Source organism: Mustela putorius, unplaced genomic scaffold (genome assembly GCF_011764305.1).
Source record: "Mustela putorius furo isolate JIRA1106 unplaced genomic scaffold, ASM1176430v1.1 tig00000578_pilon_pilon_pilon, whole genome shotgun sequence".
In the NCBI taxonomy this organism is placed as follows: domain Eukaryota; kingdom Metazoa; phylum Chordata; class Mammalia; order Carnivora; family Mustelidae; genus Mustela; species Mustela putorius.
In genome coordinates, this window is record NW_025421422.1 from 490,551 (window position 1) to 517,340 (window position 26,790).

Here is a 26,790-nt window from a genome sequence, read left to right on the forward strand (position 1 = left end):
GGGGGAGATGTGGAGGCAGGAGAAAAGTTCCATCCAACGGAAGACACCCTTGCCCCTAAGTTACACCGTGACAGGTAACTGCAGTCACGGGGAAGCCTGCCACACCCTCAATTGTGCCTTTCTTCCTCCACCACATGTTAAAACGTGGAAGCAAAACTCCCATGGCCTCGTGAGTCCACGGGGTAGGAGGGACAATGTTGACATGGAGGGAGCCACTCCACATCTGGACGGGGGCCCACCTTGGTGACAGCCACCTGGGGAGCCATGGATCCGGCTCTGCTGAGGAGCTGCTATGAGTCAACCCTGTTGGGATTTGGGGGAACTGAAGTTCTGAAAATTCAGAGCCACGTGGAAAGCCACGGTCTTCACCAGCCTCTCCCCTTTGGTTGCCACCCCTCTAGAATTTTTCTCTGGTTTGGATTGGGTCCTTCAGGGAGGGGTGCAGAAATCTTGTGTTCTGGAAAATCAGCCCGAGGTTCCTAGCAAATTAACCTTTAAAATCAATCAACTTATCCCCCCTCTCCCACCCCCCAAATTTCCTTAGGGTCACCCTCTAACCTGCTACCTGATAATCTTCCTCCATGAATCAGACTGGCCTTTTTTTTTTTTTTTTTTTTTGGACAGTCTCTAATGGTGTCACACCTGTAAAAACAAACAAACAAAACCACGCCATTGTCTAAAGAACAATTTGAGCTTTTTGCCGGTCTCATTCCACATAGCCTTATAGATCTGTAAACTGGGGGCTCACAAAGTAATATATTGTGTTATGGAAGATATTTTGTACTGTGTTGTTTCCTGAATCATACCAATATTCTAGAAGTGATGCACTTCCCAGATGACCCTGATCCTCAAAACAGTTTGTAAGAAGGGGCGGGGAGTGAAAATACATATAAATACACTATATTTTCTGAGCCTTTCTTCTGAGTCCCTTCCTGAGTCATGGCAGGAAAGAAACTGGAGTCCCGTGTACAGGAAAGTCACACCTGCTGCCTGCTGGTGTTCTTGCAATTGCCTTACGAATTCACAAGCTCTAAGGGGTTCTGAACAGAAGGTGGACGACAGGCACTTTCTCCAATCCCAGAAAGAATCTCTACTCGTGTGACTGAGAATTCATCTAGAAAAACCTATATTTTTAACGTTGAAACAAACGGGGCTTCCTGGACCTCACAGAGTATTGGGTATCTACAAGTGCTTTTATATTTTGTAACTGTAAAGAGGTTTCCTACGGACAGAAGAACAGTTGGGGACCTGGCCAACTGCTGTCACACAGAATGACCTCTGCATGTACAAAGATGTTGCATTCAGACCATGAAAATAGCAAATAAAGCTTTGATGCAAGTTGCACTGAAGAACTCGGTGTGTCAGTGGGTGGATGAATGGGCTCTCCCATGCATGCACGCCCGTCCCCAGCTGAATCGGTCTGTTGTCTGCTGAGCTGGGGGCCACGTGGCAGGAAGGGGGGAGCTGGGGTCCTGGGTGAGGGGGATCCATGGAGACAAAGCAGAATTTCCATTCAACATGGGCTTGAATCCTCACTCTGTCTCCTCCTGGCTGTGAGATATCGCTGAGCATCGGAGCTCCCATATGGGGGATGGTGTTAGTGACCTCAGTGGGCAAGAGTTGAAGGCAGTGGTTCTCAACTGGGTGGACTGTGCGCACCGCCCCCCCCCCCATGCCATGACACCTGGCAAAGGCAATGACGGGAGAATTTCTGCTTATTGCAAAGAGGGAAGGGAGATGCTGCTGGCATCTAAGGGGTAGAGACTGGGGATTCTGCTCAATATCCCTACAGTGAACAGGACAGCTCCCCACTACCAAGAGTTAACCGGCCCCTGATGGCAATAATGCCAATACTGAGAACTCAAGCCCAAGGAAAGGAAACGTGTGTGAAGGTGCTGGGTACGCAGTAGGTCCTTGGGATCCTAAAGGATCTGATGGGAGGACGTCACACCAGCTCTTTTTTCCCTCTTAGATCACTAGTAGATGGTGGCTGCATCCCAAGGTTGGGGTTGAATCCACCTCTGCGTTCTGTGGTCACCAGCAGGAGGTAGTCCCTGGGTTTGAACTATCAATAGCAGGCATCATCCTCAGTAAGTGGAAGCAAGAAAGTAGCAGCATGAGCCGAGCATTTGGTTCCATGATCTCTCTGTGGTTGTCCATTTATGGGTGCTATTGACCTCCAGCATCTCACCCAAAGTCACACAGGTCCACCTGCTTCCAGAGGGCAGCTACCACCCACAGTGTCCCACCACCATCTCCAGGGATGTGGGGTAACCGAGTTGTAGGCCAACTGGAGGACTTTAGCCAAAAACCATGACAAAACCAAACCCTGTTCTGTAACAATTCACTCCTTGGCCTTCCCTCCATTTTAGTCTTCAAATAATCACTAATTATGCTTAGTAAATGCATGCGCCTATGTTTTTGATTTGGATTTGTTTCTTGGTTTCTTTTTTTTAAAAAAAGATTTTATTTACTTATTTGACAGAGATCACAAGTAGGCAGAGAGGCAGGCAGAGGGGGGTGGGGGGAAGCAGGCTTCCTGCTGGGCAGAGAGCCTGATGTGGGGCTAGATCCCAGAACCCTGAGATCATGACCTAAGCCAAAGGCAGAGGCTTAACCCACTGAGCCACCCAGGTACCCCTGTTTCTTGGTTTCTGTTTGTTTGGGTTTGTTTCTTTTGGGGGGTCACAAATAAGGTGACTATCATAATCACCTTTATTTCTATTAAAGCTAAGATATAGGCCCTGTGGCAAGCCAGCCCCTCCTTCTTTCTGCTGTTAACTTGGGGTAAATGATTTCACCTTTTTGAATTCAGTTTCTGAACCATCTTTGAAAGGGGATCACAATTCCTTCCCTAAAGAGGCTGAGGGAGGATTAAACATAATGTTCATGAAGCTGGCACAGTGCCTTGCACACAGTAGGTCTTCAATAAATGGGAGCTGTCCATTGTATATGCCTTCTATAGGAAGAAAATAAACCTTCATCGGGTCCGTTACAGCATCCCATGGAAACCCAATTTGAGCGTTATATTTCGGATCATCTGACCTAAACCTTAGGCCATGTGGCCCATGGGAGAACTGAGTGATTCTGGGGTCCCTCACTTTAAGGGCCGGTGTCCTTCCAAGGCTGTCATTTACCCAAACAGGAAATGATGGCACCAGGAAGCCCAAGAAAGGGCACTGGAGAGCTCTACACCCCAATACATCCCCCCTAGTGCTGTCAGGCTTTCCACAAAACTGATGAGGTCCGTCAGCGCCTGAGACTCCATCGGGGGCCATGGCGGAGGGACACAAGCACTAGGGCCTCCTGGGCCTACTATTGAAGTGAAATGGCCTGAACGGAATTGGGTGGACAGGGCGCTATGTCAGCAGGCTGAGATGTGCTGGGCTGTCGAAAAGCGCCCATAAATAGGACACTGCTAGCAAAGGCAGACTGAGTCTGCAGACGGTGCTGGCCCCTCTGTCCTTCCTGAGGCTACAGCAGCAGGTTCATTCTGGGACGGGCAGAGGCGGGGAGGTGAGGGCTGCACTTGCAGGCCCAGGCCTTTGGGGATCTCTCTGCAGCGTGCACGGTGGACCCCTGCACAAACTGGGGACTCACTTAAGGGTTGGAGCCAAGAGGGAGGACCCCTTCGAGCCACCAAGCTCCATTGGTGTCCGAGGGAGGTGGCCAGGGTTGAGCCCCTGGGCATGTGCTTAGGAGAAGGGGGCCTCCAAAGACTGAGCATAACTGGAAGGAGGGGGGGAGCAAGCCAATCGGAAGACTGCCAAGGATCCTGGGGGTCTTTCAGGAGCTGGCACTGGGTCTGTGTCTGAAAAGGGTATGGTGTGCGTGTAAAAGAGAGAGGGGAAGGCTGTCGTGTTCGATGGGTGTGATGTGACTGTGTGATCACAGGAGCGTGTATGTGTGTGTGTGTGTGTGTGTGTGTGTGCACGCACGCTGATAAACTGGAGAACAGTCCCGTGTGTCCATGTGTCATGGAGATCATGACAATCCTCCCATGACTACCTTGGGGCCTGTCCCCACAGGGATGAAGGGGAACTGTCTCTCTGTGTCTGTGTCTCTTGAAGTGGCTGGTATACACTAAGTGCTTCATAAATGCACATGGGATGAATAACCAAATGTACAGAAACTGGGCTGCTGCGGGTGTTCCAGGACCCATTTCCGCATCATGCTTTCTCTAGATGTCTGTCTGTCCCTTTCCTACCAGTCTGTGGTCTCCTGTTCACCCCGGTCACCCAGCAGCAGGCCAGGCACTGAACAGGTGCTCATAGAATCTTTGGTGGACAGAGGAATGAATGAACAGAAGACTAACCCAGAGCGTGGAGGTGGGAGAGATCCCTGTAGAGGAACCCCACTGAAGCCCACACTCTGGCAGGGTCCAGGCATGGTGTGTCTACACAGAGCTTGAAGAACCCCATTTTGGGTGACGGGAAGCAATTGGGTGAAGGGGGAGGGAAAGGGCAGGACTTTTGGAGGCAGGCCCCCTCCTGGTGGCTCCCTCACTATGTGCCTTGGGGAAGTGGCTTCAGCTCGCCAGACCTCAGGTTTCCCTCTATGAAATAGGGATCCTGAACTCACTGATTGTGCCAGTCCCTGTGGCCCATGATGGGCACTTGGTGGATGTTTGTTGAATGACTGAATGACTGAAGGCAGGGAGTGATGACCATATCCCATAGGCAGCCTGGCTCCAATGCTCATCTTTGACTTCAATCACATCAGCACCTGGTGTGGCCCAGGGGGGACCTGGTGACTCACTCGTTTTCCTTTGGTTGGAGCCAGAGGTGTTCCTGGGGACATGGCGGAACAGCACGGAACGCCAGAGCAGGCTGCGGCTGGCAAGAGCCATGGAGGCCTTGGGGGCAGCTACAAGGTATAGGGCAGGGAGGGGTCCCAGGGGCTGTGGGGCTGGGGTTGCCCTTGGGCCTCGGGGTCAGCTTCTTTGCCAGGCAGAAAGGAACAGCGGCCCTTCCAGCCATCAGCGTCTGGGAAGACACCTCCCTCACCATGACTGTACTGCATCTCCTCTCTTCTGTGTCCTCATCTGCAGAAGGGAACTGGTTGCCCAAATGCAGCCTGACTCCATGGGGCAAAGAGGCCCCTGGGTCTCAGGAGACAGGGCGCTAACTCTCCTGCTTGACCTCAGTCCAGTTCCCCGGCTTCTCTGGGCCTCAACAGCCCCATCTGGAAAATGGGAGCAATGCTCCCCATCTCAGCCCCCAGAATTGGTGCTAAGGAGAATTCCAAAAGTGAGAATTTGCCAGCTCTTCCCTCTCCAAGCTGTTCCTAGGGGCTTTAATCTGAGACAGGGTCTGAGGATGAGCTAAGAGGATAACTGTGGGCAAGGGCATTCCTTCAGATGTGCTGGTGGCTTTGAAGAGAGTGGAAAAGAAGCAGAGGCCTGTCCAGCACGGGGCCTGATTGGTGGGAGCACAGGGCTGGTCTAGGGACCTCTCAAGGCCTTTGCAATGCCCCAGAGGCAGCTGCCCACCACGAAGGTGGGTGCCACTGCCGGCCCTTCCTATTCCCCTGGCACCTGTGGGCCATGCCCTGTCTGCACCAGGGCAGGGGAGAAAACCGCCAGCCCACTTTTTGAATACTGGTGCTTCTACCTAATGTGCTGTGCAGCCTGAGACAAGAGACTTACCCTTTCTGAACCTTCTATAAAATAACCAGAAGAGAGGTGTCCCCAGGGATCTTCTCTGAAGACAGTTTGTGCTTCGGGTGGATAAGAGAGGTGTAGCCTTCCTCTTCCTTCGCAGCCTTTTCCGCTCTGGACATCGGACTGGTGAAGAGTGGCCCAGAGATTGCCGACTGGTGTTTTCCGTTGTCAGGCACAGGGAAATTTCACATTCAGGGAAATATAGCTTTCTGGCCCCTCTTGAGAAGTTTAAAATGGGGCCCACATTTCCTCCTGGCCATAAGCGGCTTCATTTCCTTCCCTGGGTCATTTCACTCTCCCAGATAGGGACCTGCCAAATGCTAGTTGCAATCCCTCCTTTAATTGAGGTTCCTGGAGGCGTTCCCTTCGATGGCCACGAGGAGGCAGTGCAAGCCCTTGGCCCGTGCTGGCTCCGGAGGGGTCAAGGCAGAGCGGATGGAGCCCAGGGGATGGATGTTACCTCCCTGCCCTGCCCCAAGCGGGACTGTGCAGGCTGGGGTCTGGGCCTGGGACTGGGAGCTCGACCCCCCGTGGGGTGCTCAGGGTGCTGCCCTTTCAGGTCATTGTGTACGAAATGGAGAACTTCCAGGGCAAGCGGTGCGAGCTCTCGGCAGAGTGCCCCAATCTGACGGAGAGCCTGCTGGAGAAGGTGGGCTCCATCCAGGTGGAGTCTGGGCCGTGAGTACCTGGACACCCAGCCCCCTCCTCAAAGCCCCGAACCTCCTGGGAGGCAGGAGGGCCGGGTTCCCCTTCTAGGGCTCAGGGGCCATAAGCGACTCCATTCCTATCTCCGGCCTCAGTTTTCCCGTCTCTCAAATGGGGATAACATGCACTTCAGACAGAGTTTTTGTGAAAACGAATGGAAAGATGCGCATAAATAACAACAATAACTTAATAATAAGGGGAAGGAGAAGGAGGGAGAGGAATTTGTCTTTGGAATACCTACTATGTGCCAGACACTGAAGGACATTCCCAAGCACTTACATGGAGGCTGCATATAAAATAGATTCTCCATACTATTTCCCGGGATGATTTTCTGGCTCAGTCTCAGCTTCCAGGATGTTCTAGGAACTCCTTTAATACTCGGGTCCGCGGTCAGGTTGGAGGGAGCGTTGAAGGTCAAAGGTCAGCAGCGTGGGGGTCCTTCCTCACTAGACAAGGGCCCTCCTGCAGCAGCAGCAGTGACCCAGGCCTGCTTCCTCCTGCAGGTGGCTGGCATTCGAGCGCAGAGCCTTCCGCGGGGAGCAGTTTGTGCTGGAGAAGGGAGATTACCCTCGTTGGGATGCCTGGTCCAACAGCCACCACAGTGATAGCCTCCTGTCCCTCCGCCCTCTGCTCATCGTAAGTACCTCCCGCTTCCGGGACCTTCTAGAAGCTTGTCATCCAAGCTCCCTGCAGAAGCTCAGCGGAGGACGGGGCTGGTACCGGTCCGGATTGGGAAGGGCCCTCTTCATTTCCAATCTGAGAGATTGCATGGGATGAGAGGAAGCTGGCTATGGTCCTGGGGCTGGGGATCGGGACACCAGGATTCACATCTTGAATTCCCAGCATAGCATTGACACTTCTCTGTGTAACCCTGTTAAAAATCAGAAGCCTCATGGCCCAGCCTCGGATCAGTATTGTGCTCAAAGCAACACATTCAGAAAGCAGCTTCAGAAAGGAACTGATTCTTCACTTGCCTTTCCCAAACACCCAGGAGGGACTCGGTCCACAGTGACACTTTTAAATTGTCACTCTGCTTCCCCCACCTGTTTCCTCCACTCTCGGTGGCTGCTCCAGCCCTCTCTCCTTGTCACAGTAACCGATGCCTGCTTGGATGACAGCAGGAGGAAAGCTAAGAAGACCACATCAGAGCCTGGTTTATTGAACAGGAAATCCTCCTCTGTTATTGACTTTTATCGCCTTTTGGCCTCTCTGTGCCTTGGTTTCCCTATCTGCTAAATGGTGGGGTTTCACAAGAGCTGAAAGGTCCCCTCTTGGTGTCATGGATGCCTGGCTCTAAGATTCCTAAGGAGAGTGGCTCTGGAGGAACCGCCCTGTCCCCTGTGTGGGCCTAACCCCTGTCCCCTGTGCGGGCCTCTCGGGAATCCTGTTCCTCAGGCAATGGGCTTGGTGGTGGGCCTGGCTGTGTGGTCACTAAACTCTTCCCCACACCTCCCAACTCCTACTCCGAGAGTGGGAACAGCCCGCTCACTCCGTGATCCCACCCCCAGGATGGCCCAGATCACAAGCTGCACCTGTTTGAGAATCCAGCCTTCAGCGGCCGCAAGATGGAAATAGTAGATGATGACGTGCCCAGCCTCTGGGCTCATGGCTTCCAGGACCGCGTGGCGAGCATCCGGGCCATCAACGGGACGTAAGGGACCCATTCCCCACTCCTGCCCCTGCCCTGTCCTCTGGCTTCAAATAGAATCTCTCTTCACTGTGTTTCCTACACAGTGGCCACCCCCTGCTCTTCTAGGTCCTTTTCATAATCCTGGTCTTTCTTACTAGGGTAAGAGCTGAATAGCACATGGGAGAGTACATGGTACATCACCTCCCTCCGTCCAGGCTTAATACCTCTGTTAATGCAATCTTAAGATCACCTTCCCTTTGTCAGTGACTGCATCTCACCCTATGGGCTGGGGTTGAGCCTTGAAGGGTGCCACCTTTCCCTGACAATAATTTATTCAACAGCTTTTTACTAAATATTTTTATGTGCAGAGTAGAGGAGCAATGAGGATTACACAGCCTCTGCCCTTAAGAATTTTAGTCTGCCAGGGAGACAAGGAGACAGGTATCCACAAGTCACTGTGATCAGGATTGCGATGAGGGGGACACACTGGGGCTCTGGGAGTCCCCTCCAGGCACTGGATTCAGCCCGGGGGAATCAGCAAGGGCTTTCCTGGAGGAGGAGACATATAAATTGAGATGTAAAGAATATGAATGAAAAGGGAAACAGGGCCATGGATGAGACGAGGAAGAACATTCCAGGTGGAAGGAACAGCCTGTGTAAGGGCTCAGAGACACGCCACTTTAAGGAAAGTAGAGTAAGAGAGGTTGGAGTATGGGGTGTCGAGAAGGAACATTGAGGGGTGAGGCTGGAGATGGTTCGTGCAGGACCTGTGAGCTGGGTAGTGAGTTTGAATTCATCTGAAGGGCACTGGGGAGCCAGGGAGAAATTTAGCCAGGCAGAGAGCATGTTTAGTTGCTGGCTTTAAAAGTCTTGGTGTGGCTGGAGGCAGGGAGCTGACCGTCCTCACTCTGACCTTGGTTCCCGGCAGGTGGGTTGGCTATGAGTTCCCTGGCTACCGTGGGCGCCAGTACGTGTTCGAGCGGGGCGAGTACCGCCACTGGAACGAGTGGGATGCGAACCAGCCGCAGCTGCAGTCCGTTCGCCGCATCCGCGACCAGAAGTGGCACAAGCGGGGCTGTTTCCTCAGCAGCTGAAGGGCACCCAGGCCCCAGTGGCCCAGGCCCACCCTGAGGGGCAGCAGAGGCAAGAAGAGGAGGCTCCAGGGCCAGGGTGATGGTCTGCCTGTCCCCCCTTCCCCGGAATCTGCTCAATAAAGCCTGGGGCCGGTCCCCCACCTGCTATGTTCCTCTGCGTCCCTTCTTGAGGGGGCTGGAGCTTTGGGTTCTGAGAACCCCCACGGGGGGCTGAGGGCTGGGCTCCTACCCGAGGCTCTGGTTGTTTTTGGCAGAATCACATGAGCAACTTGCATTGATTTTGTGTTTGTTTTCCTGTGTTTCCATCTTTCAGTCTGTCCATCCATCCATCCATCTGTCTATACATCCTTCCACCCACCCATCTTTCTATCCATCCTTCCATGCATTCTTCAATCAGTTCTTTCCATCCATTCTCCTATTGATCCATCCGTTCTGTCTCTCTCCCATCCATCCATCCATCCATCCATCCATCCATCAGTCCATCTGTCCATCTATCCAGCCAGCCAGCCATCCTCCCATTGATCTGTCCATTCTCTCTCTCTCCCAACCATCTGTCCACCCATCCATCAATCCATTCTCTCATTGATCTACCCATTCTATCTCTCGCCCACTCATCCATCTGTCCATCCATCCATCCACCCATCAGTCCATCTGTCCATCCATCTGTCCTTCCATCCATCCATCCTCCCATTGATCCATCCATTCTATCTCTCGCCCACCCATCCATCTGTCCACCCATTCATCCATCTATCCTTCATGTCCCCCTCCAACTCTCTGTCACTGTCTGTTTTCATGACTTGATTCAGCAAATGCCAGGCCCTGTCTGAAGCCTGAGGACATAGCAGGGAACAGACAAACAAGTAGATTCTGAATCACGCTACAGAAGGCAGTGCAATATTATGATGGCAGCTGATGGGGTGGGGGGTGTGGGTTGGTCAGGGAACTCTGCTCTGAGGTGGTGACATTTGAGTTGAGACCTGAATGAACCATAAGAACATTCCAGGTAGAGGAGTAGTGGGTGTGAAGGTCCCAACCAGGAGTGTGGCTGTGTGATGGAGACTTGGTGAGGACCACAGTCAGTCCAGAAAGGAGTAAGCAGTTGAATGGGGGAGTGGTCAGAGAGGGAGTGAGGTCAGAATAGTTAGGGCTCCACAGACTCCCACCCCCTACAGGGTGGTGGGAGCCATGGAGAGTCTGAAGGAGGCCAGATATGACTTAACAGGATTCTTCTGACTGTAGAGCAGAGTGTAGACCATGGGGCCACAGGGGATGCAGGGGGATAAGCCAGGAGGCCACCAGCTGAGCCCTGATGGTATGATCTCTCGAACGTCTCTTTTCCATGTATTGGTAGCTCTGTCCACCTCCCAGAGGGCTTCTGCAGCCTCAGCTGGAAGACTGAGCCCCCATCCCACCTCCCCCCGATGACCGTGACTTCTCCGATCCTCCGTGCCTTCATCTGGCCGAAGGGGGATGCCATGGCAGGGCCAGCCATAAATGGGGGTCTCCTCTGGCCCCCGTGGGATGAGGAGGGAGTGTCCTCTCAGAAAGTCAGGTGACAGCTGAATGAACCATAAGAACATTCCAGGTAGAGGAGTAGTGGGTGTGAAGGTCCCAACCAGGAGTGTGGCTGTGTGATGGAGACTTGGTGAGGACCACAGTCAGTCCAGGGACCTGACCTCAGCCTTCCCATCTCCATGAGCCTGTCCTGTGTGCTTCCCTGATTTGGTTCCCGTGTTGCGCCCAGCCACCTGCAGTGTCCCAGCCACCTGCAGTGTCCCCACCACTGATGCAGCTGGTGTGCGGGTGGTCTGAGGGAGCCTCAGGAAGGCGCTGAAAAGAATACAGCAATTGCGGTTACTTAGCCTACATATTTAAAAATATATATGCACAGCTGAGCCATCATCTTGAATTATTTTTACTTTGGGGTGTAGGGGAGAGCTGGGTGGGGCGTCAGGCTTGGGGTGGAAGGTGAGGGACACTCAGCAACAAGGTGGATCAAGGGCAGGGTTGACTCCTCCCCCAGAAAGGATGGCAGAACCCCACTCCTCCCTCTGCCTCCTCCCTCTGTCCCCGAGTCTCACCCCCTCTCACAGACAGAGATCTTGTTTTGCTTTGTAAATCAGTCCTTACTTAATGCTACACCCAGCGCTAGGCTTGTTGGAACTTGATCTGGGTCACTGAACCCTAAGATGACCTCGAAAGGCAGGCACTGTCGTTCATCCAATTTCACAGATGAGGAGACCGAGGCTCAGGTAGGCGACATCACCTTCCTACAAGAAGGGTTAGAGCTGACGTTTGCACTCTATGTACAGACGCTAGAACATTGGTTCCTGAGCCTAGCTCCCTGCGACATGTGCCTCAGGGGCAGGGACACATGGCAGAGAAAAAAATCAATAGCAGCAACAATAATAATAGAAGCCACCAACTATCCCCACCGACTCCCACCCAGCAGAGTACACTGAGGGGTGCTTTACGGTGTCATCTCTAACCTGCTGACAGGCGACACTGATCCCCGTGGGCAGAGAGAGCAATGGGGGCCCAGAGCCCTGAAGCAAATTGCCCCGAGTACCAGAGCTCTACAGAGTGGTGGGAATAGCACTCAAGTTCACCTCTGCCTCCAAAGCTCATCCCGCCCATCCTCCACTCCAGCCCCGGCCTGCCAGCTTGTCCACTGTGGTTGGCCCTGGGGTTTGCAGGTGGACTGATTCTAGAGGTGGGGTGTCACCAGACCCAGATCCAGGGTCACACCCAAAGCCTCCGACCTGTACTAACCGGCTGGCTCAGGGAGAGCTTGCTCTCTCCAAGGCATTTTCCCATTCAATCCTCCTAATGGCCTGGGAAGCTTAGAGAAGGAGAGCTGACTGCTGGGGTCACACAGCCTAAGAGGGCAGAGCTGAGATTTGACCCCAGGCCCATATAACTCCAAGAGGCCATGCTTAGCTCCTCTAGATGCAAATTCTAGCTTCTGCAGAGACAGAGTCTGAAAGGGATAATAAAGTAGGAGTATCTCCTGGTGATAAGGGGGTTGCAGGTGAGGGTTAGGAAATCACTTACCTGTTTAATCGAGAGGCAGTGTAGTCTACCGGTTAGAGGAAGCATGGTCAAGGGGTAAGGAGCAGAGTGACTGAATGGGGTTCTTGATTCTTACCACTTGGTGTCCTTTCCAGGCTCTACCACTTGCTGTGTGCCTTTGGGCAAGTTGCCTAGCCTCTCTGTACCTTGATGCTCTCATCCGTAACTCGGGACTAATAACACTCCCTATCTCATAGGTTGTTGTGACTATTTTTTTTGAAGATGTTATTTATTTATTGGATAGAGAGAGACACAACAAGAGGGGGAACAGAAGCAGGGAGAGTGGGAGAGGGAGAAGTAGGCTCCCCACTGAGCAGGGAGCCCGATACAGGGCTCCATCCCAGGACCCTGGGACCATGACCTGAGCTGAAGGCAGACGCTTAATGACTGAGCCACCCAGGCGCCCCAATTGTTGGTATTAACACGAATATAATTTGCAGGAAAGGCAGAGAACAATGGGTAAAACAGAGGAATGGCCTGGTAAGGGGATAATCTTCTACCTCATCATCGAAAATGGTGACTCTGGAGATGGACTCCATAGTTGTGTGGAGCAGGGACTTCCCAATTACTTGGCAACGGGGGGTTTGTCCTAAGGACTCCAGTGCAAACAAGGACATAAGGTAACTAGGCTGCATGGTGAGAGTCCAAGCGGCACCAAGGCTTCACTGGGAAAAGGGGGTCTGGGGGTGAGCCAGGCTCATGGAGGCAGGACTGGAGCCCAAGGGTTCTTGGGAGCCGGGCAACAGGCTCTGTGGGCATTTTCCTGGGACCCCTGCCTTGACGAGCCTCAGCGAATGCATCTCCCACTCCTCAGGTGAGAACTTGCCCAAGCATTCTTCCCCATTTTGTGAAATCATGGGGCCTGTGATGGTGTTGGCTGTGGAGTTGGCATCAGTGATAAATCACCACTGGGCCAGTCCACACGTTCGGCTGTGTTATGTTCAGTACAGTTGTTTCGAGGCATGTGAGCATGTCAAAAGCATATTCCATTCAATATCACTTTCCTATCCAAACCTGTCTATGGTAAGTAGCACAAACACCTCCAACTCCTTTGTTATTTCATCTGGTATAATCACTGTGCTCAAACCTTCCATATTGAAATATGTATTATTACACCTTTCATTTTATTATTCCTTTATATTATAGACAGGGCACTTTAGGATGAATTTAAGTTGAAAGCAAGAACATATGGGGATTATAGGATCTATTTTGTTCCAGGAAAGCAGAACGTCGCAAAATGAACGTCATGAGAGGGGAGTGTTGGTTCTGATAGAGTTGAGAACTTTTCCACTTGAGGATCTCAAAGGTTTTTAGCTCTGGTTCCTGCATCTAAGGAGTAAACTGTGTTTGGGGACAGTAAGGCCTATCCTCTTTGTAGCAACATGAGGCAGAGAGGAGGTCCAAATCTTCTCTCCCCATGTATCAGTCAGACTATGCTGGGTAACGAAGAGCCCCCAAGACTTGGTGGTTTAGCAGTGATGGTTTATTTCTCATCCTGGGTCACATCTCTAATGCTGGTCTTCTTCACCCAGTCATTCATAGACCCTATGAATTGTTACAAGAGGTTGTAACAATGCATCTCAGGGCAAGGGAAGGCAAAGTGCTGGAAAGTCTGTGATAAAATCACCAGACATCTGAGATATCTCAGAATCTGTTGGCCAGAATGGATCACACAATCTCATGTCATTTCAAGGAGACCTAGGGTAACCTGCTCACGGATACACCTAATTGGCTACTTTCCCTGCCCTGCTGATTGCTCCTGGGATCAATTCTCCAATAAACTACCTGCCTGTAAACTCTTGTCTTAGCGTCTGCTTCCAGTAATACCCAGACTAAGACACCTTCGCTCATCTATGTATTTCTTATTCATTGATTAATTTGAACAGTCAGCAAATACCTTCTGAGCACTTACGTTGTGCTGGGCCCAGGCAGGTGCCATGGGTACGGACACAGCTGAGCTTGGACCAAGCTCATGGCCTAGAAGGGCAGACAGCTCGGGACACACCGAAAGTCAGGTGCTTTGTGGTTTGCCCCACTAGAGCCTTTGGTGGGAACATAGCCCTCCTTGATTTCAGATTTCTGGCCCCTGGACCTGTGTGACAATACATTTCTGGGGGATGGGCTTGTTCAGACATTTTCATTGTGCTAAAATATACTACATAACATCGAATTTGCCATTTTAACCATTTTACGTGTGCAGTTTGGTGCCATGAAAGTACCTTCATGCTGTCATGAGACCAGCACCGCCATCCGTCTCCAGAACTTTCTCATCGTCTCACACTGAGACTCTGGGTCGGTTAAACACTAACACCACCCCTCCCACCCCCGTCCTCCCTCCCCCAGGCCCTTGCACCTGCCAGTCTGCTTCCTGTCTCTATAAATTTAGCTACCCCAGGAATCTCATGTAAGCAGCATCGTGCAGGGTTTGGACTTTGCGGCTGGTATATTTCCCTTAGCATCATGTCCCCAAGGTTCATCCATGTCCTAACATAGGTCGAATTCCCTTCTTTTTTAAAGGCTGAATTGTATTCCCTTTTATGGATAACCTCTGCTGATGCATTCACCTGTCAACAAACGTCTGGGTTGTTTCTGCCTTTTGGCTACTGACAGTAGCCTTTTGGCTACTGCCTTTTGGCTACCGTGAACATGGGCATTCGAGTATCTGTTTGAGGCGCTGTTTTTGATTCTTTGGGGTTGAGTATCCATAAGAAGAATCACAGAGTGATAGGGGAATTTTACTGATAATTTTTGGAGGAACCACCATCCTGTTTCCATAGAGGCTGCACTATTTGGTGCCCCCAAGTTTCTGTTGTTTTAAGCCCCTCGGTCTCAGTCCCTTGATGGCGGCCCCAGAAAATGAATAAACCCCCTCCCCGCCCTCATGCATCTGCCCTCTGTGGGTTCCACGGTGAGCCTGGCAGGCAGTAGCCCTCTCCCCGGGGAGGCTTACCTTCTAATAGGAAAGATGGTGAATAAAGGAACAGCATCATGTCAGGCGGTGAGGAGTGTTACAGACAGAAGCAGCATGGTTGTGTGTCTTTCTGCCTCTCTGCCTGTCTGTCTGTCTGTCAGGGGCACGGAAGGTGGGGGAGAACAAGTCTCACTGGAATCTGGACTCCAGAGTGCCAGGGCTATTCCCTATCTCCTGCCTAATCTTGGATCTGGTCAAGATGCAGGCTGGCTTTGAGAGAGACACACACAGTGGAGGAAACGTGCATCAAGGCCAAGGGCCGATGGGGCAGTGGGTGCTTGTAGGACCCCCAAAGCTCCTGAGGTTTGGAGAAACTTCTTGGGGGTGCTCTTGGGACCCACTTAAGAACAGCCGGTGCTAGGACGGCCTGGGGTCTTCAGCGGGAAACTTACCCTCCTTGTCTGTAACATCAGGCCGCTCTCCTCCTTGACTCCCTAGCCTGGGCCCTGCCGAGCTTTCAGCTTCATTAACCTGCATTCAGATCTTCAAATAACACACTAGTCTCCGCACATGGTCCCTTTCTGTTTGGAACTCCTTCCAGCCTGGCTTCCTACATTAATTTGTCTCCAGTCCCGAGGACTCTGTATCTTCCTGGGAGCTCTCCTGGACCGTCTAGACTGGGCTGGAGTCCCTCCCCGACATTACCCCCGGAACAGAGCTTGGCACCAAGTAAATGTCTGATGAACATTTGTTGAATGAATGGATGGGCGGGTGGGTGGGTAGATGCCGGTCCTTGGCAAGCCACTCTTCTTTCCTTGTTTTTTTCCCCTCACCCAGGACAACTGAGATTTGCCTCTGTCTGCCTTCCCCCAGGGCTCTACTGATCACATCAGTGAACCCAGCATGCCCTCGGTCCTGGCAGCTGGACGGCTGATGCATGCAAAGTGGGCATCCCTGGCCCAGCCGCCTGACCACCCTGGCGTGGCCGAATCCAAAAGCTAATGACATTATTGTGCAGAGACACAATGTCTGTGGGCATTTGCTGACCTGGGCTTTGGTGTAGGCTTAATCCAGCATTCTCGTCCTGCTTTCTCTGGGGATGCAGCAATCACCCGTCTTGGCACCAGCACTCCTGGGGAAGGTATAAATGCCACCTCCCGCCGGCCAGGCTCCACGGGCACTCTCGGGGGCTGGTGTCACTGGTAAGAATGCTTCGCTTGCTTGCCTTGCCTTTTTCTCTCATCCTTATTCCTGATGGAGAGCGTGGGAGGCCTGGGTTCAAATCCAGGAGCTACCCATTTCAGATATGGAGACCTTGGGCAAAGACTTCCATGCTCGAAGCCTCAGTTTTCATTTCTGTTAAATGGGAAGATGGGTCATAAAACCTCTTTCGTTGTGGGCCTTTGAGGTAACAGTGGGTAGTGTGGCACATAGCTTGGACATAGGCAATACTCTCTATTAATAAGAACCGGTCCACCAGCATCTTTGTTTCGGTAGTGACTAGGGAGGAGACTCCAAGGGTTTGTGCGTGGAAAGAATCAAACCAGTGAAGGTTCAGCATCATTTCTAGGCTAGTGAGCCAGCCCTCTTCATTTCCCCATTCCCAGGTGCCTGCTCCACGTCTAGCGTTGGGACTATTAGTGGCTAGGAAGCCGCCAGGGCTCTCTGGGTGCTCCTAGCAACAGGGGATTTCAAGGCTGCTGAAGGTTGGTGGAAATAACCCAGCTAATGCCATCACAGAGGGTACTTACCAAGCGCCCCTGCCAAATGTGCCTCCTCTTCCTGAATCATGGCATCCAATTGTCACAACCTGCTCATCGACACTGTTGGGCGCCATGACTGTCCCCACTTGACAGAGTGGGAAACTGAGGCACAGAGAGGATGACACACCGGGGACCTCAATGCCAGTGGACAGTGGAACCAGCACCCCCACACTGAACCAACTGAACTTAATCTTAAGCGTGAGAAGGCTGATGACCAGGGCCGCACGGCTGGGCCTCTGACCTTGTGACAGGCTCTCAGGGCTGGTTACTTAGCAGAGAAGAGCAGGTTTGGCTCCCAAGCTGCTTATCCGAATTTCTTCTTTCTGAGGGATGGCCCAGTCCAGCCTCTGGTGTGGAAAGGGCTTCTGGCAGCTGGGCATTCTCTCTGGAGCAGGAGCTCTGGTCTCCCGTCCTCAGTGGGGACACACAGGCTTGGGTTCACTGCCCCTCCTGTGGGAAAGAACACAGTGCCGGCATTCCAGACTTTTCTGACGTTCTCTCCTGCCTACCTTGCGGCTGCCTGCCACGGTGCCTGACGGTCCGGCATCACACTCACTTCTTTGCTTCCTCTAGTTTGCCTTCCATCCCAGATGTGTGCACTCATGGGGGGAAGAAGATGGACGGCAAAGAGGAGCTTTCGGTGTTCTGGGCAAGGGGCGGGGAGGCAATCTGGAGGAGGAAGGTGGGGTGAGAGGCAGGGAGATAGGGGGCTCTGTGAGATACAAAGCGGGAGCCAGAGTGTGGCCAAGCATGGCCAGTGTGTGGGTGCTGTGGCCTGCGTTTTTCTTCCGGTCAGGAAATTTGTGTCTTCTGCTTTGCTTTCTGGAGCCAATTGACCGGGACCCATTAGGGAACCAGCTGAAGCTCTAGTTTACCACCACTTCTTTAGCGGACCTCATTTTCCCCTCTGGAACTGGCCTGGACACAAAGAAATGAAGCTAAGGATGGAATTTCAGACTGCTTCTCTCGGACCCCGCTGCTCTGGGACCACCGGAGACCAGGGTGATCAACCAGGCTCTAGGGCTGGAGCAGAGCGGCCCAGGGGCCCCCACGTGAGAAAGCCGGGGGCCCAGAGAGGTCCTCACACCGCTTCCCCCATCTCTTCCAGGTCATTCCTCCACAGGACCACCCACGATGGCCTCAGACCACCAGACCCAAGCGGGCAAACAACAGCCCCTCAACCCCAAGGTCGGTACCATGGTGGGAGAGGGCAGGGCGGGCAAGCAGAATGCCTCTTCCAGCCTCAGTTTTCCTTCTGGAAAGCCAAGTTGGCATCTTTCTTCCTGAAGCTCCCCTCTCTGGGCTTCAGTCTCCCCAACTTGCGTCCAGGGTAGGACACTGATTCTGCAGGCCCCTGCCCAGCCCACAACTGGCACACCAAGATTCCTGACACTGGTCTCCAGCGTTGGTGACTTCAGTGTCCCTGCCTTACCCTGTACCCCAATGCCCACGGAGGTTCCCCAGAGCTGGGGCAGACTCACAGTCCAGTGTGAGAGGGGGCTTGCGGACAGGAGCCATCTGGGATTCCTGACCTGCTGTGTGTCCTGGGACAGTCACTCGAACTCTCTGAGCCTCAGTTCCCTTCTTTGTAAGATGGGGAGAACTGGATTCACAGCGCGTGGTGTATGAGACAAAGGAAACCAGATCACCCTGGAGTGTGGTGTGTCCACGTAACAACTGGCTATCATTTTGCTTCCTTGTCGGCCCTGCCCTCCTACGACCCCAGGGGCAGGGGAAGGGTGGTAGATCCTAGCCCAATGGCCGGGGCTCATCATACCCAATCTGTACCCAAGCTTCTACCAGCAACCATCCACCTGGCCACCTCTGCCTGGCTCCGTCCTGTGGCCCTCTGCTTCAGGGCCCTGGCTTGGGCACTGTCCTTCCACAGCCCGGGAAAGCTTGAGCAGATGCAGTCCCTCCACCCACTAACCCCATTCTTACTGTCAGGAGGAAAGACACACAGCAAACAAACAAATCTAGGACTTCAAGGAGTGGGAAGTGTTTCAGGAAACATGAAACAGGGAAAAGGGTGCAGAGTCGGGATGAATGAAGAACGTGGTGTTAGCAGAGGTGATCAGGGAGGCCTCTCTGAGGGAGGTGGCATGAGAGCAGAGATCCGGGTCAACAGCCCTGTACGCCAGGTGAGGGTAGGGGAGAACATTCCAGATGGAGGGTGCAGCGAGTGCAAAGGCCCAGAGGTGGGCGTGAGCCATGTGAGTCTGAGAACCAGTACAAAGGCCGCTGTGTCATGTTCAGACCCCCTCTGTCCCCTAGACACAGAAAGCCAGCCACATATGCGATTTAACATGTCCTAGCCGCCGCGATAAACAAGGACAAAGAAATGGAAATTAATTCTCGTATTCTCATTCATTAAACCCACTAGAGCCTCATGGAGAATCAATAGAATCCTTATGAGAAAGTGATTTTCGATTATTTCCTTCCTATTCTAAATCTGCAAGATCTGATGTGTCTCTTCCGTGAGAGTACATCCTCGTTTGGACTGGTCGAGCACATTTCACAGACATGAGAAGATTAGATATTGTGTAAAATGTGAGTCCCCGTGTGGTAAGCCCCACAAACAATAGCAGTAATAATAACACTGAGCTTCTGGGCTCCCTGAGGCCTTGTGGATACAAGGAGAAGCTGAGCTTCCTTGTCCTCCTCCCCGCTGCAAGCCCTCGTATCCAGGCCAGGGTCGTCACCAACCAGCCCCTAGCATCCCAGTTCTTGAGTCTCCCAGAACCCTGCAAAAGAGGCGTGATTCCCCCAAACTACAGATGGGCCCCTGAGGCTCGAACCAACCAAGTTGCTTCCCAAGGTTGTGTCGGATGCAATAAGGTGACAACAGAGCCCAGGTCCCCTGACCCTCCTGCAGTCAAGTCAGTGACCTCAAAGGCTGGACTGAGCCCATGGAATTTGTCTCAGAGCCCCACGGGGCCTCCTGGTCCTGGCTTTATCTCGTTAATCCCCAGCCTGGGAGAGAGGGATGTGTTTACCCAGCCAGTGCTGACCGTGTAGATTGTGCAGCCATTCCCTCTGGGAGCCCTCTGCCCTGAGCTCTGCTCTTCCCCCAGGGGCAGCTCCCTGGGGAAGTGCGGCCACAGAGCCCCCGCTCCCAAATGGGCTCTGCAATCATGGAAGGTGGGGGCTGGCCTCCAAGTTAACATTCTTGGGGGCCCCTTCCACCTCCTTGATGGGGATCCCACTGTCCCCTTCTCTGGGCTGCTGAGAGTGCCAGGTGAGGCAAAGGGAGGGAAGCCCCTTTAAGAAGCATTCTGGGGGCTGGTCAGAAGGGGCCCTGCAGAGCCAGGGGTGAGATAGATGTGTAGGGTGGTGGACTGGCTCTAGCAGAAGCAAGAGAAGTCCTACCTCACCAGCGAGTTTGTGAGAAATTCAGCCTCTGGGGCTGCACCCTGGGATGGGCTGTCTCAGAAACCACATTTCCTCAAGACCCCAGAGGCTTTGTGTGCACGTTAGTTTGCAAAGGGCTGCCCCAATGGAAATGGCATCAGATAAATTTGGACTCCAACTTCAACTCTGCCACATAGGCCCGAGGGCTCTGTAAGATATCCCTTAATTCCCAGGAGTCTGCCTCCCACACACAGAGCAAACACTGTGTGTGAACTGTGACTCTTTGAATCCTTCCAGCAACCCCATCAGGTAGGTTCTGTCATTTCCCATTTCACAGATGGAGCAACTGAGGTTCAGTGAGGCAAAGTCCTGGCTCAAGGTCTCACAGCTGGGGACTGGCTGAGCCGGGGCTGTCTGACTCCCTGTTGGGTCTGTGACTCCTGAGAGAGGAGCCAGGCAGCATCCCCAGAGGCTCTTGGAGCCCCCTCCCCATCCCCAATGCCCTGCTTCCCTCCTCCCCATGGTGACAGGTCTGACACTCTCCTCCTGCTACAGATCATCATCTTTGAGCAGGAGAATTTCCAGGGCCACTCGCATGAGCTCAGCGGGCCCTGCCCCAACCTGAAGGAGACTGGCGTGGAGAAGGCAGGCTCTGTCCTGGTGCAGGCTGGACCGTATGTACCAGGGGTTGGGAGGGTGCGCGGGCAGGGAGGGCTCACCTCATTGGGGGCCACCAGGGTGAGGCAACTGGGCTGTGGAGCTGGGGAAATCTGCCTTTATTGTGCCCCCTGGACTGTGCCATTTGGTGGCTGGCAGCCTCTGGAGACGACTTGTGCTTTGGAGTCAGGTAGAGCTGGGTTCAAATCTAAACTCCACCAATTTCATGATGTGTGACACTGGACCAGCTACTTCCTTCTCTGAGTCTCGGCTTCCAAAGGTGGGAAAAGCATGACCCCAAGGCCAGCCACTTCCTCGAGGCAGGGAGATGGACAAAGGGACTCTCATGGAGGTTTCTAGAGTTGCCAATCTCTGGCTCTGGGAGTGTCGTCCCTCTCCTGTGAGGTTTAAAGTCGGATGTCCCAGCTCTGTATTCACTGTCCCCTTCCCTGATCCCAGCCTTATTGGATCTCAGCAGATTCACTGGCACATTTGGGGGCTAGCAGCCTTGGGTCCCTGACCCTGGAGAGAAGGCAAGGTGGCTGGTAAGATGTGACTCTGCCCTAATTGTATCACATAGCTCAGTGCAGCCCACAGGGGTCCATCTTTTTAGTTCCCTGACCACTCCGTCTTTGCAAGAGCCTCAGGAATTGGGGGTGGCCCCTGTGAGCCCCTCCCAAGAGGTCAGGGATCCTGGGAAGGTTGGGGGTCCTGGGTGACCCATCCCACAGCTCAAGGTTCTCAGGGAATTTTGCAGAGTGCAATGATTTCCCTTAAGTCAGTCTGCGGGTTTGCAGAACACAGCCAAAGGAAGGGCCTGCTCAGGCCTCCATTATTCAACATACTCAGAGCATCTGGTAGACCCAGGAGAACGTCTTCCCAGACAAGTGAAGTTTTGACCATTTAAACACTGTATCTGATTCTCAGTTGCCTTTTTATGTTAACATTTGGATGGAAGGATTTCTCAAATGGAATTGACACCTCTCTACTTTTTTTTTTTTTTAGAAATAGAATTTTTTATATTTTTAGTAAGGATTATTGATGGTTCAGAATTGAGTTCTGGATGACTGAGGCGATTCTGCTCTTGGCTTGGCAGCGTCTGGATTTTGACAGGGAGCGGGGCAGGTGCTAGCCCCAGGGGGCTCGAGTCACTCGGGGAAGCTGGAGCTGGCCTGACCTGCCTTCCTTCTGTCTCACTGCAGCTGGGTGGGCTACGAACAAGCCAACTGCAAGGGTGAGCAGTTTGTGTTCGAGAAGGGCGAGTATCCCCGCTGGGACTCATGGACCAGCAGCCGGAGGACGGACTCCCTCAGCTCCCTAAGGCCCATCAAAGTGGTGAGGCGCCTCTTCTCGTTGCCTCCTCTCTTTGCCACCTTGGAGCCGGGGCTCTACGGACCAGGATGGAGACTTCACCTCCAGCACTGGGAGCTTTCTGATGGGTGGGGCGCACTTCCTGTGTCACCTAGCATAAGTCGTTCATTTCCCTGGGCCTCAGTTTCCCCATCTGCAAAATGGAGATACTCAGATCTTCTGCCTGAGGTTAGAACCCATCACAGAGCAATTGCTTAATAAACAGTAGCCATCCCAAATGTGAAAAGATATTCTGGGATTGGGTGTGGAGGAAAAGGTAGGTTAGTTCGTGTTCATAACTCATGTTGGTGGGACCTTCTGGTGCTTCTCTGATCCTGATTCTTACTAGAATGTGAACTCTTAGGGAGGGCCAAGGGCCCGGCAGTGCTCAGGTCCACTCCCAAGCCTCCTGGAGGCAGGCTAACTCTCCCCAGAGCTTGAGGGAAGATTGGAGAACTTTGGACCTAGTATCCCATGGACCTGGTTTCCTATGTTGACTCTGGTGCTCCCAGCTGTGTGACCGTGGGCAAGCGGCTTTACCTCTCTAAGTCTTGGTTTTCTTAACGGCTGGATAGCATGAGAGTCTTTCAAGGATTAAAGGGGATGACTAAGAAAACTGTTACAGGAACTGGAGGATGGGAAAAGGTGTGGCAAGGAAGGAAAGCCAAAATACCCGAACTGCCTGCTTCGGGCCCCACCAGCCTGTGTCTGTGTGTAGATCATGGCTGCCATTTTTTTTTTTTTTTTTTTTTTTTTTTTAAAGAGAGCTGAGGGAAAAAGACCTATCAGAATTGAATGTGCCTTAAAGTATAGACTCTTGAGTGCAACATGAAGACAGCCCAGTGGGACCCCAACAAATGGCTGGTGTTTAACTGCTGTTGGTATAGACACTTAGGTAGTAGGGGTATGGGACAAGAAGTCTATAGAGGGATTGTGCTGATCCCCATGCTGTGGCATCCAGACAGGTGGGAAGGCTCACCCTGGACTCATCTCCTGCACTCACTTTCTCTGATCTCTATCCATAGGACAGCCAAGAGCACAAGATCATCCTCTATGAGAACCCCAACTTCACAGGAAAGAAGATGGAAATTATAGATGATGATGTGCCCAGTTTCCATGCCCATGGATACCAGGAGAAGGTGTCATCAGTGCGGGTGCAGAGTGGCACGTGAGTGGAGACCCAGCCCCTGCTACCCCTGCCATAGGAGCCCAGACTGCTGAGATCCTGAGTCCCACTCTGCCCTGTACCCTGCTGATCTTGTATACCAGCGACCTCAGTCTTCCCTCTGGAAAATGGGCATGGAAATCATGAGCTTGTATGTGGCTTTTGGCCCCAATGGTCCCATCCAGATCTTCCCTTTGGGCAATACCCTACTTCTGGAGGAGAGAAAGCATGGTCTTAACCTCAGTTCCCAAGAGCAAGACAGTGAACATTAGTGGGGCGCAGATGAGTCAGAGGGGGGACCGGAAGGGAAAGGATGAGTTGAGTGATCTTAACACTGCTGTGAGAGGCAGGAAGTCCAGCCCACGCTGTTTCTTTACTGCATTGGTCCCTGAGTTTAGAAACAGGAGGTGTCATTTCCCATTGAATTAAAGTTCCTTGATACATAGAGTCTGGCCATCACCTATGGGGAATTTCTCCTTGTGCCAAACTTCGATTCTCTGCAGGTCCACAGATGGGCTATGGGTAGTGGCTTGCTGCAGCCTGTTCATACCAGCTCACGAAAGCACATTCCTCAATTTTCAGAATTTTTGTGAGCTGGTTGTTGAAACTTTGGTAGGTCAAAATCAGCCATAGTGGGAGTATTTATACCACTGAAATTGGAACATCTTTAAAAACCAAGACTCTTTTGCCCTCCAGAGAGCTGGTTGGCCAATATATATTGGCTTTCTGGGGTTCATCAGATTCCTAAAATTGTGTGCCAAGTTCTGTGTTCATGGTCCTCTTCATTTATTTCTTCATTCATTGTCCAATTGGTTGAGCCCCATCACGTGACAGGCATCACATTTGGTGCTCAGTGTGTCAAGGTAGATCAAAGAGGGCTGCCTTCTGCTTTGTAGAGATAACAGCCTAGCTGGGGTCAAACGTTAATAATTTAAGAATCTGCCACAAATCTGGACTTCCTCCCTGAAGCAGAGACTCTTGAACTTAGATCCCAAGAAAGAGTAGGAAGTGCAGGTGTAAAGAGAGGAAAGAAGGTCATTCCAGAGAGAAAACAACATGGGCAAAGGTCCTGTGGTCAGGGGAGCCTGATGAGTCTGAGGGACTCTACGAACTCTAGACTGGCTAGTGCACAGAGATATAGGACACAAGACCAAGATATAGAGCTGCAGGTGCACACAGGGGTTGGCCAGGCAGGTCCTTGTTGGCCAAGACTTTGTATCATTTTGAGGGGAAGAAATTGTAACTCTCATTAGGTGCTCCAAAGAGTGAAGGACCACCCTTAGATTGTGATGGCTTCAAATGACAAAGGGATTACCGAGGGCTCCTGGGACTTAGCTTCCTCTCCTTTGGCCTTGCAGCCAGGCATGGGGATGGGATGAGGGTGGACAGAGGCAGTTGGGAGACCTGTCTTATTCTAGGCTTCAGTGGGCTTGAGATCTCCCCTTCCTCTGATCCCAGCATCAGGCTTTCAGTCGAAAGTTGCTTCAAGAGGTAGTGAGCTCCCCATCAAGAGAAGGAAGAAAGCAGGGGCAGGATGCTGGAAGGGTGGTGTTCCTGCTCAACAATCAGGAAGTGAGAAATGACTGGGAGCTCCCCTCTTCCCAGCGGCTTAAAGATGCTCTCTATCCTTCTCTCCCTCTTCTTCTGCTTCTCCTCTGTCCTCCACGTCCCCTTCTCCTCTCCGGCCTACAGGTGGGTTGGCTACCAGTACCCTGGCTATCGCGGGCTCCAGTACCTGCTGGAGAAGGGAGACTACAAGGACAGCGGTGACTTTGGGGCTCCCCACCCCCAGGTGCAGTCCGTGCGCCGCATTCGCGACATGCAGTGGCACCAACGGGGCGCCTTCCACCCCTCCAACTAGTGCCTGCCTTTCCCTCCTTCCCAGGGGCTTGGTCTGCTGCCCAGGATCCCTCCCAGACCTCCTGGCGAGTGAATAAAGTGTGACTTGCAATTTGTGTTGCATTGCCTTTTATCTCCAATGGAAACCGGATCGGGTATTACGTGCGTGCATATGTGTGTGTGTATGTGTGTGTGTGTGTGTGAGAGAGAGAGAGAGAGAGAGAGAGACAGAGACAGAGACAGAGACAGAGACGGAAACAGACCGAGAGAACCAGAGAGTGTCTGGGCTGGGGCAGGACAGCAGAGTCCTTACTGAGGCTCTTGGCTGTGTGACCTTAGGCATACTGTCCAACCTCTCTGAGCTTCTGTTTCTTTGTCTGCTTTACAACCGTCTATGCCCTGTGAGGGGCTGGCTGGGCTGACTTCCTAGCTCCCTTTTCCATGGTTGCTGAGAACCACCACTTGCGGGGGCACGTGACGGATGCTTCAGCCCTTAAAAATATACCTGCTGCCTGCCATTCCCACATTAGGGTGTAATCCCCTTGAACGCCAGTTTTCTTAGATCTGCCAGAGGAGCCAACAGCCCTGCAATCCCAACCCATCCCTAGTCACACTTCTCTGCCTTTGTGTTCCGTGCTCCCTCTTTCATTACTTGGTGGGCTTGATCACTTAGCATCGCGGTAGGCCTGGGTTCCAATGGCTGTTCCGGAGTCCTGGCCAAAGATCTGGCCTCAGACAAGTCATTTTGCTTCTCAGGGCCCCCATCTTTGTACTTGGGGAAAAAAACAGTTCCTCCTTTATCTGGTTTCAATGGAGATGAAATAAGATAATTCAGACATTCTCCGGAAAACTGGTCATCATTTGCTCGTTATCTGTAGTGCAAATATCTACTCCCAGAGGGCAACTTCTTTTCACTTTAGATTCAGTATCTTTGGATGTAGTGGTTTTCACTTTTTTTTTTTAAGATTTTATTTATTTATTTGACAGAGAGAGATCACAAGTAAGCAGAGAGGCAGGCAGAGAGAGAGAGAGAGAGAGAGAGAGAGAGAAGCAGGTTCCCTGCCGAGCAGAGAGCCCGATGCGGGACTCGATCCCAGGACCCTGAGATCATGACCTGAGCCGAAGGCAGCGGCTTAACCCACTGAGCCACCCAGGCGCCCCAGTGGTTTTCACTTTTGATGTCGTTTAACATCACATGTAAATTCTCAGTCTTTCTGGAGCTGGTTTTTGCTCCCTTCGGGCTCCTGTTGTCCTGGAACCATTTCTTGAGAAGTCCATTTCCCCCTCTGTGGAGCAAGGCCACCTCTGTCTCATACTGGATTGTATATATGCTCATGGAGAGCCAACCCTGCTGACACCTTGACCTTGAACTGCCAGCTTACAGCATTGTGAGAGAATAAAGTACTGTTGCTTAAGCCACTCCATTTGGGACACTTTGTGATGGCATCCCTAGGACACTAATACAGTGATGGCAAGAAGAAAGGGCCAAGAACACCAAGAGAAGGCAGGGGTACTGCTTGGGGCACCAGACCTCCCAAGGAAGTGGGGGTGTTGGAAGAAGCGTTGGGATCTTCCAGGCAAATCGTGGGGA

General features: G+C 52.4%; 2 protein-coding genes across 2 annotated transcripts; both read left to right on the forward strand.

The window, feature by feature from the left end:
* Positions 1-3,469: 3,469 nt before the first annotated feature.
* CRYBB3 (crystallin beta B3) lies at positions 3,470-9,231 on the forward strand. Its single transcript, XM_045081546.1, has 5 exons — positions 3,470-4,873; positions 6,222-6,340; positions 6,871-7,003; positions 7,876-8,018; positions 8,926-9,231. Exons 1-5 carry the CDS (start codon positions 4,799-4,801, stop codon positions 9,089-9,091), a joined length of 636 nt encoding a protein of 211 aa, XP_044937481.1. The 5' UTR covers positions 3,470-4,798; the 3' UTR covers positions 9,092-9,231.
* An 8,740-nt stretch (positions 9,232-17,971) lies between these two features.
* CRYBB2 (crystallin beta B2) lies at positions 17,972-25,221 on the forward strand. Its single transcript, XM_004766561.1, has 5 exons — positions 17,972-18,025; positions 20,744-20,862; positions 22,048-22,180; positions 23,221-23,363; positions 25,053-25,221. Exons 1-5 carry the CDS (start codon positions 17,972-17,974, stop codon positions 25,219-25,221), a joined length of 618 nt encoding a protein of 205 aa, XP_004766618.1.
* The last annotated feature ends 1,569 nt before the right edge of the window (positions 25,222-26,790 follow it).

What these genes read in the sequence shown, in the direction of transcription:
- CRYBB3 (XM_045081546.1), top strand. Translation starts at nt 4,799, where the DNA reads ATGGCGGAACAGCACGGAACGCCAGAGCAGGCTGCGGCTGGCAAGAGC. An exon ending in GCCTTGGGGGCAGCTACAAG is followed by an intron (nt 4,874 to 6,221) that starts GTATAGGGCAGG and finishes CTGCCCTTTCAG; the next exon opens with GTCATTGTGTACGAAATGGA. An exon ending in CCCTCCGCCCTCTGCTCATC is followed by an intron (nt 7,004 to 7,875) that starts GTAAGTACCTCC and finishes TCCCACCCCCAG; the next exon opens with GATGGCCCAGATCACAAGCT.
- CRYBB2 (XM_004766561.1), top strand. Translation starts at nt 17,972, where the DNA reads ATGGCCTCAGACCACCAGACCCAAGCGGGCAAACAACAGCCCCTCAAC. An exon ending in AACAGCCCCTCAACCCCAAG is followed by an intron (nt 18,026 to 20,743) that starts GTCGGTACCATG and finishes CTCCTGCTACAG; the next exon opens with ATCATCATCTTTGAGCAGGA. An exon ending in GTGCGGGTGCAGAGTGGCAC is followed by an intron (nt 23,364 to 25,052) that starts GTGAGTGGAGAC and finishes TCCGGCCTACAG; the next exon opens with GTGGGTTGGCTACCAGTACC.